This window comes from Oncorhynchus mykiss, chromosome 1 (genome assembly GCF_013265735.2).
Source record: "Oncorhynchus mykiss isolate Arlee chromosome 1, USDA_OmykA_1.1, whole genome shotgun sequence".
NCBI lineage: Eukaryota > Metazoa > Chordata > Actinopteri > Salmoniformes > Salmonidae > Oncorhynchus > Oncorhynchus mykiss.
In genome coordinates, this window is record NC_048565.1 from 2220305 (window position 1) to 2232202 (window position 11898).

The window sequence follows — 11898 nt, forward strand, 5'->3', positions numbered from 1 at the left end:
TGCTGCCAAACATACCCTTGTAAAACTGACCATCCTACCAATCCTCGACTTTGGCGATGTAATTTACAAAATAGCCTCCAATACCCTATTCAACAAATTGGATGCAGTCTATCACAGTGCAATCCGTTTTGTCACCAAAGCCCCATATACTACCCACCATTGCGACCTGTACGCTCTCGTTGGCTGGCCCTCGCTTCATACTCGTCGCCAAACCCACTGGCTCCATGTTATCTACAAGACCCTGCTAGGTAAAGTCCCCCCTTATCTCAGCTCGCTGGTCACCATAGCATCTCCCACCTGTAGCACACGCTCCAGCAGGTATATCTCTCTAGTCACCCCCAAAACCAATTCTTTCTTTGGCCGCCTCTCTTTCCAGTTCTCTGCTGCCAATGACTGGAACGAACTACAAAAATCTCTGAAACTGGAAACACTTATCTCCCTCACTAGCTTTAAGCACCAACTGTCAGAGCAGCTCACAGATTACTGCACCTGTACATAGCCCACCTATAATTTAGCCCTATCAACTACCTCTTTCCCAACTGTATTTAATTTATTTATTTATTTTGCTCCTTTGCACCCCATTATTTTTATTTCTACTTTGCACATTCTTCCATTGCAAAACTACCATTCCAGTGTTTTACTTGCTATATTGTATTTACCTTGCCACCAAGGCCTTTTTTGCCTTTACCTCCCTTCTCACCTCATTTGCTCACATTGTATATAGACTTGTTTATGCTGTATTATTGACTGTATGTTTGTTTTACTCCATGTGTAACTCTGTGTTGTTGTATGTGACGAACTGCTTTGCTTTATCTTGGCCAGGTCGCAATTGTAAATGAGAACTTGTTCTCAACTAGCCTACCTGGTTAAATAAAGGTAAAATAAATAAATAAAATAAAAATTAACCCTGTGTCCTCCCAGGTATCCTGAAGCAGGTGAAGGACTACATGAGACAGTGTAGGCAGTGCCAGAACAGACAGGACCGGAGAGGATTGTCAGAGGACCGGAGTGGATCCAGACTGGTGGGCCGACCAGGGAGACCAAGGAGGGTCACAACCCCAGCCAGTGACGACGATGATGAGGAGGTGGAGGAGGAAGAGGAGGAGGAGATGGACTTGGTGACTTCCATTCATCACAAGACCAAGAGCCCCAGGACTGTGGCTAAACACGAACTGGTCTTTGTCAGTGTTGCTGTTTTTTTTGGGGGGGGATATAGCCTAGTCACTTTACTGAAACTATACTGTCTAGTGTTGTCTTAGGTCTCTCTGTCTAGTGTTGTCTTAGGTCTCTCTCTGTCTAGTGTTGTCTTAGGTCTCTCTGTTTAGTGTTGTCTTAGGTCTCTCTGTCTAGTGTTGTCTTAGGTCTCTCTGTTTAGTGTTGTCTTAGGTCTCTCTGTCTAGTGTTGTCTTAGGTCTCTCTGTCTAGTGTTGTCTTAGGTCTCTCTGTCTAGTGTTGTCTTAGGTCTCTCTCTGTCTAGTGTTGTCTTAGGTCTCTCTGTTTAGTGTTGTCTTAGGTCTCTCTGTCTAGTGTTGTCTTAGGTCTCTCTGTCTAGTGTTGTCTTAGGTATCTCTGTTTAGTGTTGTCTTAGGTATCTCTGTCTAGTGTTGTCTTAGGTCTCTCTGTTTAGTGTTGTCTTAGGTATCTCTGTCTAGTGTTGTCTTAGGTCTCTCTGTTTAGTGTTGTCTTAGGTCTCTCTGTCTAGTGTTGTCTTAGGTCTCTCTGTTTAGTGTTGTCTTAGGTATCTCTGTCTAGTGTTGTCTTAGGTCTCTCTGTCTAGTGTTGTCTTAGGTCTCTCTGTTTAGTGTTGTCTTAGGTATCTCTGTCTAGTGTTGTCTTAGGTCTCTCTGTCTAGTGTTGTCTTAGGTCTCTCTGTTTAGTGTTGTCTTAGGTATCTCTGTCTAGTGTTGTCTTAAGTCTCTCTCTCTGTCTAGTGTTGTCTTAGGTCTCTCTGTCTAGTGTTGTCTTAGGTCTCTCTGTTTAGTGTTGTCTTAGGTATCTCTGTCTAGTGTTGTCTTAGGTCTCTCTGTTTAGTGTTGTCTTAGGTATCTCTGTCTAGTGTTGTCTTAGGTCTCTCTGTTTAGTGTTGTCTTAGGTATCTCTGTCTAGTGTTGTCTTAGGTCTCTCTGTTTAGTGTTGTCTTAGGTATCTCTGTCTAGTGTTGTCTTAGGTCTCTCTGTTTAGTGTTGTCTTAGGTATCTCTGTCTAGTGTTGTCTTAGGTCTCTCTGTTTAGTGTTGTCTTAGGTCTCTCTGTCTAGTGTTGTCTTAGGTCTCTCTGTTTAGTGTTGTCTTAGGTATCTCTGTCTAGTGTTGTCTTAGGTCTCTCTGTCTAGTGTTGTCTTAGGTCTCTCTGTCTAGTGTTATCTTAGGTCTCTCTGTCTAGTGTTATCTTAGGTCTCTCTGTCTAGTGTTATCTTAGGTCTCTCTCTGTCTAGTGTTGTCTTAGGTCTCTCTCTCTGTCTAGTGTTGTCTTAGCTCTCTCTCTCTCTGTCTAGTGTTGTCTTAGGTCTCTCTGTCTAGTGTTGTCTTAGGTCTCTCTGTCTAGTGTTGTCTTAGATCTCTCTGTCTAGTGTTGTCTTAGGTCTCTCTCTCTCTCTCTCTCTGTCTAGTGTTGTCTTAGGTCTCTCTCTCTCTCTCTGTCTAGTGTTGTCTTATGTCTCTCTCTCTGTCTAGTGTTGTCTTAGGTCTCTCTCTCTCTGTTTAGTGTTGTCTTAGGTCTCTCTCTCTCTGTCTAGTGTTGTCTTAGGTCTCTCTCTCTCTGTCTAGTGTTGTCTTAGGTCTCTCTCTCTGTCTAGTGTTGTCTTAGGTCTCTCTGTCTAGTGTTGTCTTAGCTCTCTCTCTCTCTGTCTAGTGTTGTCTTAGGTCTCTCTGTCTAGTGTTGTCTTAGGTCTCTCTCTCTCTCTGTCTAGTGTTGTCTTAGGTCTCTCTGTCTAGTGTTGTCTTAGGTCTCTCTCTCTCTCTCTGTCTAGTGTTGTCTTAGGTCTCTCTCTCTCTCTGTCTAGTGTTGTCTTATGTCTCTCTCTCTGTCTAGTGTTGTCTTAGGTCTCTCTCTCTCTGTTTAGTGTTGTCTTAGGTCTCTCTCTCTGTCTAGTGTTGTCTTAGGTCTCTCTCTCTGTCTAGTGTTGTCTTAGGTCTCTCTCTCTCTGTCTAGTGTTGTCTTAGGTCTGTCTCTCTCTGTCTAGTGTTGTCTTAGGTCTCTCTCTCTGTCTAGTGTTGTCTTAGGTCTCTCTGTATAGTGTTGTCTTAGCTCTCTCTCTCTCTGTCTAGTGTTGTCTTAGGTCTCTCTCTCTCTCTCTGTCTAGTGTTGTCTTAGGTCTCTCTGTCTAGTGTTGTCTTAGGTCTCTCTCTGTCTAGTGTTGTCTTAGGTCTCTCTGTTTAGTGTTGTCTTAGGTCTCTCTGTCTAGTGTTGTCTTAGGTCTCTCTGTCTAGTGTTATCTTAGGTCTCTCTGTTTAGTGTTGTCTTAGGTATCTCTGTCTAGTGTTGTCTTAGGTCTCTCTGTCTAGTGTTGTCTTAGGTCTCTCTGTCTAGTGTTGTCTTAGGTCTCTCTGTCTAGTGTTGTCTTAGGTCTCTCTGTCTAGTGTTATCTTAGGTCTCTCTCTGTCTAGTGTTGTCTTAGCTCTCTCTGTCTAGTGTTGTCTTAGGTCTCTCTGTCTAGTGTTGTCTTAGATCTCTCTGTCTAGTGTTGTCTTAGGTCTCTCTCTCTCTCTCTCTGTCTAGTGTTGTCTTAGGTCTCTCTCTCTCTCTGTCTAGTGTTGTCTTATGTCTCTCTCTCTGTTTAGTGTTGTCTTAGGTCTCTCTCTCTGTCTAGTGTTGTCTTAGGTCTCTCTCTCTCTGTCTAGTGTTGTCTTAGGTCTCTCTCTCTCTGTCTAGTGTTGTCTTAGGTCTCTCTCTCTGTCTAGTGTTGTCTTAGGTCTCTCTGTCTAGTGTTGTCTTAGCTCTCTCTCTCTCTGTCTAGTGTTGTCTTAGGTCTCTCTCTCTCTGTCTAGTGTTGTCTTAGGTCTCTCTCTCTGTCTAGTGTTGTCTTAGGTCTCTCTCTCTGTTTAGTGTTGTCTTAGGTCTCTCTCTCTGTCTAGTGTTGTCTTAGGTCTCTCTCTCTGTCTAGTGTTGTCTTAGGTCTCTCTCTCTGTTTAGTGTTGTCTTAGGTCTCTCTCTCTGTCTAGTGTTGTCTTAGGTCTCTCTCTCTGTCTAGTGTTGTCTTAGGTCTCTCTCTCTGTTTAGTGTTGTCTTAGGTCTCTCTCTCTCTGTCTAGTGTTGTCTTAGGTCTCTCTCTCTGTCTAGTGTTGTCTTAGGTCTCTCTGTCTAGTGTTGTCTTAGCTCTCTCTCTCTCTGTCTAGTGTTGTCTTAGGTCTCTCTGTCTAGTGTTGTCTTAGATCTCTCTGTCTAGTGTTGTCTTAGGTCTCTCTCTCTCTCTCTGTCTAGTGTTGTCTTAGGTCTCTCTCTCTGTCTAGTGTTGTCTTATGTCTCTCTCTCTGTCTAGTGTTGTCTTAGGTCTCTCTCTCTCTCTGTCTAGTGTTGTCTTATGTCTCTCTCTCTCTCTGTCTAGTGTTGTCTTATGTCTCTCTCTCTGTCTAGTGTTGTCTTATGTCTCTCTCTCTGTCTAGTGTTGTCTTAGGTCTCTCTCTGTCTAGTGTTGTCTTAGGTCTCTCTCTCTCTCTGTCTAGTGATGTCTTAGGTCTCTCTCTGTCTAGTGTTGTCTTAGGTCTCTCTCTCTCTCTGTCTAGTGTTGTCTTAGGTCTCTCTGTCTAGTGTTGTCTTAGGTCTCTCTCTCTCTCTGTCTAGTGTTGTCTTAGGTCTCTCTGTCTAGTGTTGTCTTAGGTCTCTCTGTCTAGTGTTGTCTTAGGTCTCTCTGTCTAGTGTTGTCTTAGGTCTCTCTCTGTCTAGTGTTGTCTTAGGTCTCTCTGTCTAGTGTTGTCTTAGGTCTCTCTGTTTAGTGTTGTCTTAGGTCTCTCTGTCTAGTGTTGTCTTAGGTCTCTCTGTTTAGTGTTGTCTTAGGTCTCTCTGTCTAGTGTTGTCTTAGGTCTCTCTGTCTAGTGTTGTCTTAGATCTCTCTGTCTAGTGTTGTCTTAGGTCTCTCTCTCTCTCTCTCTCTGTCTAGTGTTGTCTTAGGTCTCTCTCTCTGTCTAGTGTTGTCTTAGGTCTCTCTCTCTGTCTAGTGTTGACTTAGGTCTCTCTCTCTGTCTAGTGTTGACTTAGGTCTCTCTCTCTCTCTGTCTAGTGTTGTCTTAGGTCTCTCTCTCTCTCTCTCTGTCTAGTGTTGTCTTAGGTCTCTCTCTCTGTCTAGTGTTGTCTTAGGTCTCTCTCTCTCTGTCTAGTGTTGTCTTAGGTCTCTCTCTCTCTGTCTAGTGTTGTCTTAGGTCTCTCTCTCTCTGTCTAGTGTTGTCTTAGGTCTCTCTCTCTGTCTAGTGTTGTCTTAGGTCTCTCTCTCTGTTTAGTGTTGTCTTAGGTCTCTCTCTCTCTGTTTAGTGTTGTCTTAGATCTCTCTCTCTCTGTTTAGTGTTGTCTTAGGTCTCTCTCTCTCTGTCTAGTGTTGTCTTAGGTCTCTCTCTCTCTGTCTAGTGTTGTCTTAGGTCTCTCTGTCTAGTGTTGTCTTAGGTCTCTCTCTGTCTAGTGTTGTCTTAGGTCTCTCTCTCTCTGTTTAGTGTTGTCTTAGGTCTCTCTCTCTCTGTTTAGTGTTGTCTTAGGTCTCTCTGTCTAGTGTTGTCTTAGGTCTCTCTCTCTCTGTCTAGTGTTATCTTAGCCCTCTCTGTTTAGTGTTGTCTTAGGTCTCTCTGTCTAGTATTGTCTTAGGTCTCTCTCTCTCTGTCTTAGGTCTCTCTCTCTCTGTCTAGTGTTGTCTTAGGTCTCTCTGTCTAGTGTTGTCTTAGGACTCTCTGTTTAGTGTTGTCTTAGGACTCTCTCTCTAGTGTTGTCTTAGGTATCTCTCTCTAGTGTTGTCTTAGGTCTCTCTGTTTAGTGTTGTCTTAGGTCTCTCTGTTTAGTGTTGTCTTAGGTCTCTCTGTCTAGTGTTGTCTTAGGTCTCTCTCTCTGTCTAGTGTTGTCTTAGGTCTCTCTGTTTAGTGTTGTCTTAGGTATCTCTGTCTAGTGTTGTCTTAGGTCTCTCTCTCTCTGTTTAGTGTTGTCTTAGGTCTCTCTCTCTCTGTCTAGTGTTGTCTTAGGTCTCTCTCTCTCTGTCTAGTGTTGTCTTAGGTCTCTCTGTCTAGTGTTGTCTTAGCTCTCTCTCTCTCTGTCTAGTGTTGTCTTAGGTCTCTCTGTCTAGTGTTGTCTTAGGTCTCTCTCTCTCTCTGTCTAGTGTTGTCTTAGGTCTCTCTGTCTAGTGTTGTCTTAGGTCTCTCTCTCTCTCTCTGTCTAGTGTTGTCTTAGGTCTCTCTCTCTCTCTGTCTAGTGTTGTCTTAGGTCTCTCTCTCTCTCTGTCTAGTGTTGTCTTAGGTCTCTCTCTCTCTGTTTAGTGTTGTCTTAGGTCTCTCTCTCTGTCTAGTGTTGTCTTAGGTCTCTCTCTCTGTCTAGTGTTGTCTTAGGTCTCTCTCTCTCTGTCTAGTGTTGTCTTAGGTCTCTCTCTCTCTGTCTAGTGTTGTCTTAGGTCTCTCTCTCTGTCTAGTGTTGTCTTAGGTCTCTCTGTCTAGTGTTGTCTTAGCTCTCTCTCTCTCTGTCTAGTGTTGTCTTAGGTCTCTCTGTCTAGTGTTGTCTTAGATCTCTCTCTCTCTCTCTGTCTAGTGTTGTCTTAGGTCTCTCTCTCTCTCTCTGTCTAGTGTTGTCTTAGGTCTCTCTGTCTAGTGTTGTCTTAGGTCTCTCTCTGTCTAGTGTTGTCTTAGGTCTCTCTGTTTAGTGTTGTCTTAGGTCTCTCTGTCTAGTGTTGTCTTAGGTCTCTCTGTCTAGTGTTATCTTAGGTCTCTCTGTCTAGTGTTATCTTAGGTCTCTCTGTCTAGTGTTATCTTAGGTCTCTCTGTCTAGTGTTGTCTTAGGTCTCTCTGTCTAGTGTTGTCTTAGGTCTCTCTCTGTCTAGTGTTGTCTTAGCTCTCTCTGTCTAGTGTTGTCTTAGGTCTCTCTGTCTAGTGTTGTCTTAGATCTCTCTGTCTAGTGTTGTCTTAGGTCTCTCTCTCTCTCTCTCTGTCTAGTGTTGTCTTAGGTCTCTCTCTGTCTAGTGTTGTCTTATGTCTCTCTCTCTGTCTAGTGTTGTCTTAGGTCTCTCTCTCTCTGTTTAGTGTTGTCTTAGGTCTCTCTCTCTGTCTAGTGTTGTCTTAGGTCTCTCTCTCTGTCTAGTGTTGTCTTAGGTCTCTCTCTCTCTGTCTAGTGTTGTCTTAGGTCTCTCTGTCTAGTGTTGTCTTAGGTCTCTCTCTCTGTCTAGTGTTGTCTTAGGTCTCTCTGTCTAGTGTTGTCTTAGCTCTCTCTCTCTCTGTCTAGTGTTGTCTTAGGTCTCTCTGTCTAGTGTTGTCTTAGATCTCTCTGTCTAGTGTTGTCTTAGGTCTCTCTCTCTCTCTCTGTCTAGTGTTGTCTTAGGTCTCTCTCTCTCTCTGTCTAGTGTTGTCTTATGTCTCTCTCTCTGTCTAGTGTTGTCTTAGGTCTCTCTCTCTCTCTGTCTAGTGTTGTCTTATGTCTCTCTCTCTCTCTGTCTAGTGTTGTCTTATGTCTCTCTCTCTCTGTCTAGTGTTGTCTTAGGTCTCTCTCTGTCTAGTGTTGTCTTAGGTCTCTCTCTCTCTCTGTCTAGTGATGTCTTAGGTCTCTCTCTGTCTAGTGTTGTCTTAGGTCTCTCTCTCTCTCTGTCTAGTGTTGTCTTAGGTCTCTCTGTCTAGTGTTGTCTTAGGTCTCTCTCTCTCTCTGTCTAGTGTTGTCTTAGGTCTCTCTGTCTAGTGTTGTCTTAGGTCTCTCTGTCTAGTGTTGTCTTAGGTCTCTCTGTTTAGTGTTGTCTTAGGTCTCTCTGTCTAGTGTTGTCTTAGGTCTCTCTGTTTAGTGTTGTCTTAGGTCTCTCTGTCTAGTGTTGTCTTAGGTCTCTCTGTCTAGTGTTGTCTTAGATCTCTCTGTCTAGTGTTGTCTTAGGTCTCTCTCTCTCTGTCTAGTGTTGTCTTAGGTCTCTCTCTCTGTCTAGTGTTGTCTTAGGTCTCTCTCTCTCTGTCTAGTGTTGTCTTAGGTCTCTCTCTCTCTCTAGTGTTGACTTAGGTCTCTCTCTCTGTCTAGTGTTGTCTTAGGTCTCTCTCTCTCTCTGTCTAGTGTTGTCTTAGGTCTCTCTCTCTCTCTGTCTAGTGTTGTCTTAGGTCTCTCTCTCTGTCTAGTGTTGTCTTAGGTCTCTCTCTCTCTGTCTAGTGTTGTCTTAGGTCTCTCTCTCTCTGTCTAGTGTTGTCTTAGGTCTCTCTCTCTCTGTCTAGTGTTGTCTTAGGTCTCTCTCTCTCTGTCTAGTGTTGTCTTAGGTCTCTCTCTCTGTCTAGTGTTGTCTTAGGTCTCTCTCTCTGTTTAGTGTTGTCTTAGGTCTCTCTCTCTCTGTTTAGTGTTGTCTTAGATCTCTCTCTCTCTGTTTAGTGTTGTCTTAGGTCTCTCTCTCTCTGTCTAGTGTTGTCTTAGGTCTCTCTCTCTCTGTCTAGTGTTGTCTTAGGTCTCTCTGTCTAGTGTTGTCTTAGGTCTCTCTCTGTCTAGTGTTGTCTTAGGTCTCTCTCTCTCTGTTTAGTGTTGTCTTAGGTCTCTCTCTCTCTGTTTAGTGTTGTCTTAGGTCTCTCTGTTTAGTGTTGTCTTAGGTCTCTCTGTCTAGTGTTGTCTTAGGTCTCTCTCTCTCTGTCTAGTGTTATCTTAGCCCTCTCTGTTTAGTGTTGTCTTAGGTCTCTCTGTCTAGTATTGTCTTAGGTCTCTCTCTCTCTGTCTTAGGTCTCTCTCTCTCTGTCTAGTGTTGTCTTAGGTCTCTCTGTCTAGTGTTGTCTTAGGACTCTCTGTTTAGTGTTGTCTTAGGACTCTCTCTCTAGTGTTGTCTTAGGTATCTCTCTCTAGTGTTGTCTTAGGTCTCTCTGTTTAGTGTTGTCTTAGGTCTCTCTGTTTAGTGTTGTCTTAGGTCTCTCTGTCTAGTGTTGTCTTAGGTCTCTCTGTCTAGTGTTGTCTTAGGTCTCTCTGTTTAGTGTTGTCTTAGGTCTCTCTGTCTAGTGTTGTCTTAGGTCTCTCTCTCTGTCTAGTGTTGTCTTAGGTCTCTCTCTCTCTCTGTCTAGTGTTGTCTTAGGTCTCTCTCTCTCTGTCTAGTGTTGTCTTAGGTCTCTCTCTCTCTCTGTCTAGTGTTGTCTTAGGTCTCTCTCTCTCTGTCTAGTGTTGTCTTAGGTATCTCTGTCTAGTGTTGTCTTAGGTCTCTCTGTTTAGTGTTGTCTTAGGTCTCTCTGTCTAGTGTTGTCTTAGGTCTCTCTCTCTGTCTAGTGTTGTCTTAGGTCTCTCTCTCTCTCTGTCTAGTGTTGTCTTAGGTCTCTCTCTCTCTGTCTAGTGTTGTCTTAGGTCTCTCTCTCTCTGTCTAGTGTTGTCTTAGGTCTCTCTCTCTCTGTCTAGTGTTGTCTTAGGTCTCTCTCTCTCTGTCTAGTGTTGTCTTAGGTCTCTCTCTCTCTGTCTAGTGTTGTCTTAGGTCTCTCTCTCTCTGTCTAGTGTTGTCTTAGGTCTCTCTCTCTGTCTAGTGTTGTCTTAGGTCTCTCTCTCTCTGTCTAGTGTTGTCTTAGGTCTCTCTCTCTCTGTCTAGTGTTGTCTTAGGTCTCTCTCTCTCTGTCTAGTGTTGTCTTAGGTCTCTCTCTCTCTGTCTAGTGTTGTCTTAGGTCTCTCTCTCTCTGTCTAGTGTTGTCTTAGGTCTCTCTCTCTCTGTCTAGTGTTGTCTTAGGTCTCGCTCTCTCTGTCTAGTGTTGTCTTAGGTCTCTCTTCCAGGTGGACAGTAGTCATGACTTCCTGTGTTATCTATCCAGGTGGACAGTAGTCATAACTTCCTGTGTTATCTATCCAGGTGGACAGTAGTCATGACTTCCTGTGTTATCTATCCAGGTGGACAGTAGTCATGACTTCCTGTGTTATCTCTCCAGGTGGACAGTAGTCATGACTTCCTGTGTTATCTATTCAGGTGGAAAGTAGTCATGACTTCCTGTGTTATCTATCCAGGTGGACAGTAGTCATAACTTCCTGTGTTATCTATCCAGGTGGACAGTAGTCATGACTTCCTGTGTTATCTCTCCAGGTGGACAGTAGTCATGACTTCCTGTGTTATCTCTCCAGGTGGACAGTAGTCATGACTTCCTGTGTTATCTCTCCAGGTGGACAGTAGTCATGACTTCCTGTGTTATCTATCCAGGTGGACAGTAGTCATGACTTCCTGTGTTATCTATCCAGGTGGACAGTAGTCATGACTTCCTGTGTTATCTCTCCAGGTGGACAGTAAAGGAGTGGTGAAGCAGTACCTTCCCAGACACGGTCAGACGATGCTGGACAAGCTGAACCAGCAGCGCCTCAACAACCAGTTCTGTGACATCACGCTGCTGATCGAGGGGGAGGAGCACAGGGCCCACAAGGCTGTGCTGGCCGCCTGCAGCGACTACTTTAATGAGCTGTTCATAGAGAAGGGAGCTGTGTCCAGTCACGAAGCGGTGGTCGACCTCTCAGGTGAGACATGGAGAAGGTGCTGGGTGAGGACGTCTGATGAATGACTCCAGTGTAAAGCACTCCAGACCACCGGAGGATGAATCGGGGGTACAAGTCTTTTTGAGAGTAGTTATCAGAACAGCAGGAAAAAGGTCACCGTCCTGGGGTCGTATAGGTCCCGAGTTATCAAACGGTTGGATGATGTTTCCCTGTCCATCATCCATCATCATCATCATCTTACTGAGGTGGTTTGGTCAGAGGAATAACCCGTTTCTCTCTCTCTCTCAGGTTTCAGCAAGGTCAGTTTCCTCCCTCTGCTAGAGTTTGCATACACCTCCAACCTCTGCTTCAACTTCTGTGTGATGGCCGACGTTGCCACGCTGGCCCGACACCTTCTGATGGCCGAGGTCCTTCAGATCTGTGAGTCCGTCCACAAGAAGGTAGAGGAGCAGAAGCTGATGGTCTACCAGCAAGGAGACATCCACACGGTGGTGTCCAGCCAGCCGGCACCCCAACAGGCCCCGAATGAAGACCCCGGGGCCTACATTATGACCATCGGCAGCGACGGCCATGCCGTGGTGACTCATACCGGGCTAGCTGGAGCAGGGGAGGACCTGGACTCCCTGGCTGTCGTGGAAAACACAACAGAGTCCTTCAGAGGGGATCTGACGTCTGTAGTCACCCAGGCTCTGGGAGGTGAACCAGGGGAGACTATGACCGTGGTTGGGGAGGCAGGGTCAGAGACGGTGACTCTAGTCACCCACAGTAGCCAGGCCCGGGTGGGCGAGTCGGTCACCCTCTTCTCCCCTACTGGAGAGACCGAGACCATGACGGTGGTCACCCACAGCGGCCAGGCCCGGGTAGGCGAGTCGGTCACCCTCTTCTCCCCTACTGGAGAGACCGAGACCATGACGGTGGTGACCCACAGTGGCCAGGCCGGAGCCAATGAGTCCCTGGCCGTGGTGTCAGCCTGTCTGGCCCTGGAGCAACAGCAGCATGATGAAGGGGACGAGGGGGACTCCCTCTCCGTGGAGCCGGGGGCCTTCCTCATCAGCGTGGACCCAGGGAAGGTGGCCCCTACTGAGGTGGTCCATCTGGCTGTAGAGCCACCTGTCGTCCAGGTGGATCCTGCACCCCAGGAGGAGGAGACGTCGGCGCACCAGACTGTCGATCCAGCACCCCAGGCCGAGCCCCAGCCTCCCGCTGCTCCCCAACCCCCCAAGAGGAAGAGAGGACGTCCTGCTAAGGTGAAGCATGAGGTGATCGAGGAGCCAGAGTCTCCTGTCGAGGAGGAGGTGGTAGAGGTGCCAGAGCCGGTCTCTACTCT

General features: G+C 45.7%; 1 protein-coding gene across 8 annotated transcripts in view; it reads left to right on the forward strand.

Annotated features, from left to right (window-relative positions):
• zbtb11 (zinc finger and BTB domain containing 11) overlaps window positions 1-11898 on the forward strand; it is a 46191-nt gene that overhangs the window by 8170 nt on the left and 26123 nt on the right. For 7 of the 8 annotated variants that reach the window (XR_005052082.1, XR_005052094.1, XR_005052101.1 and 4 more), the window contains exons 2-4: window positions 922-1181; window positions 10361-10592; window positions 10860-11898. The exon at window positions 10860-11898 is cut by the window's right edge and continues 157 nt beyond it. Coding sequence is in view for 4 of the 8 variants with exons in the window: in XM_036980048.1 (XP_036835943.1) it covers window positions 922-1181; window positions 10361-10592; window positions 10860-11898 (1531 nt within the window). In the remaining 4 variants the exon portion in view is untranslated. Of the gene's footprint in view, window positions 1-921; window positions 1182-9768; window positions 9905-9942; window positions 10593-10859 lie in introns of those variants that run through there. The other variant, XM_036980170.1, reaches the window with a different exon arrangement.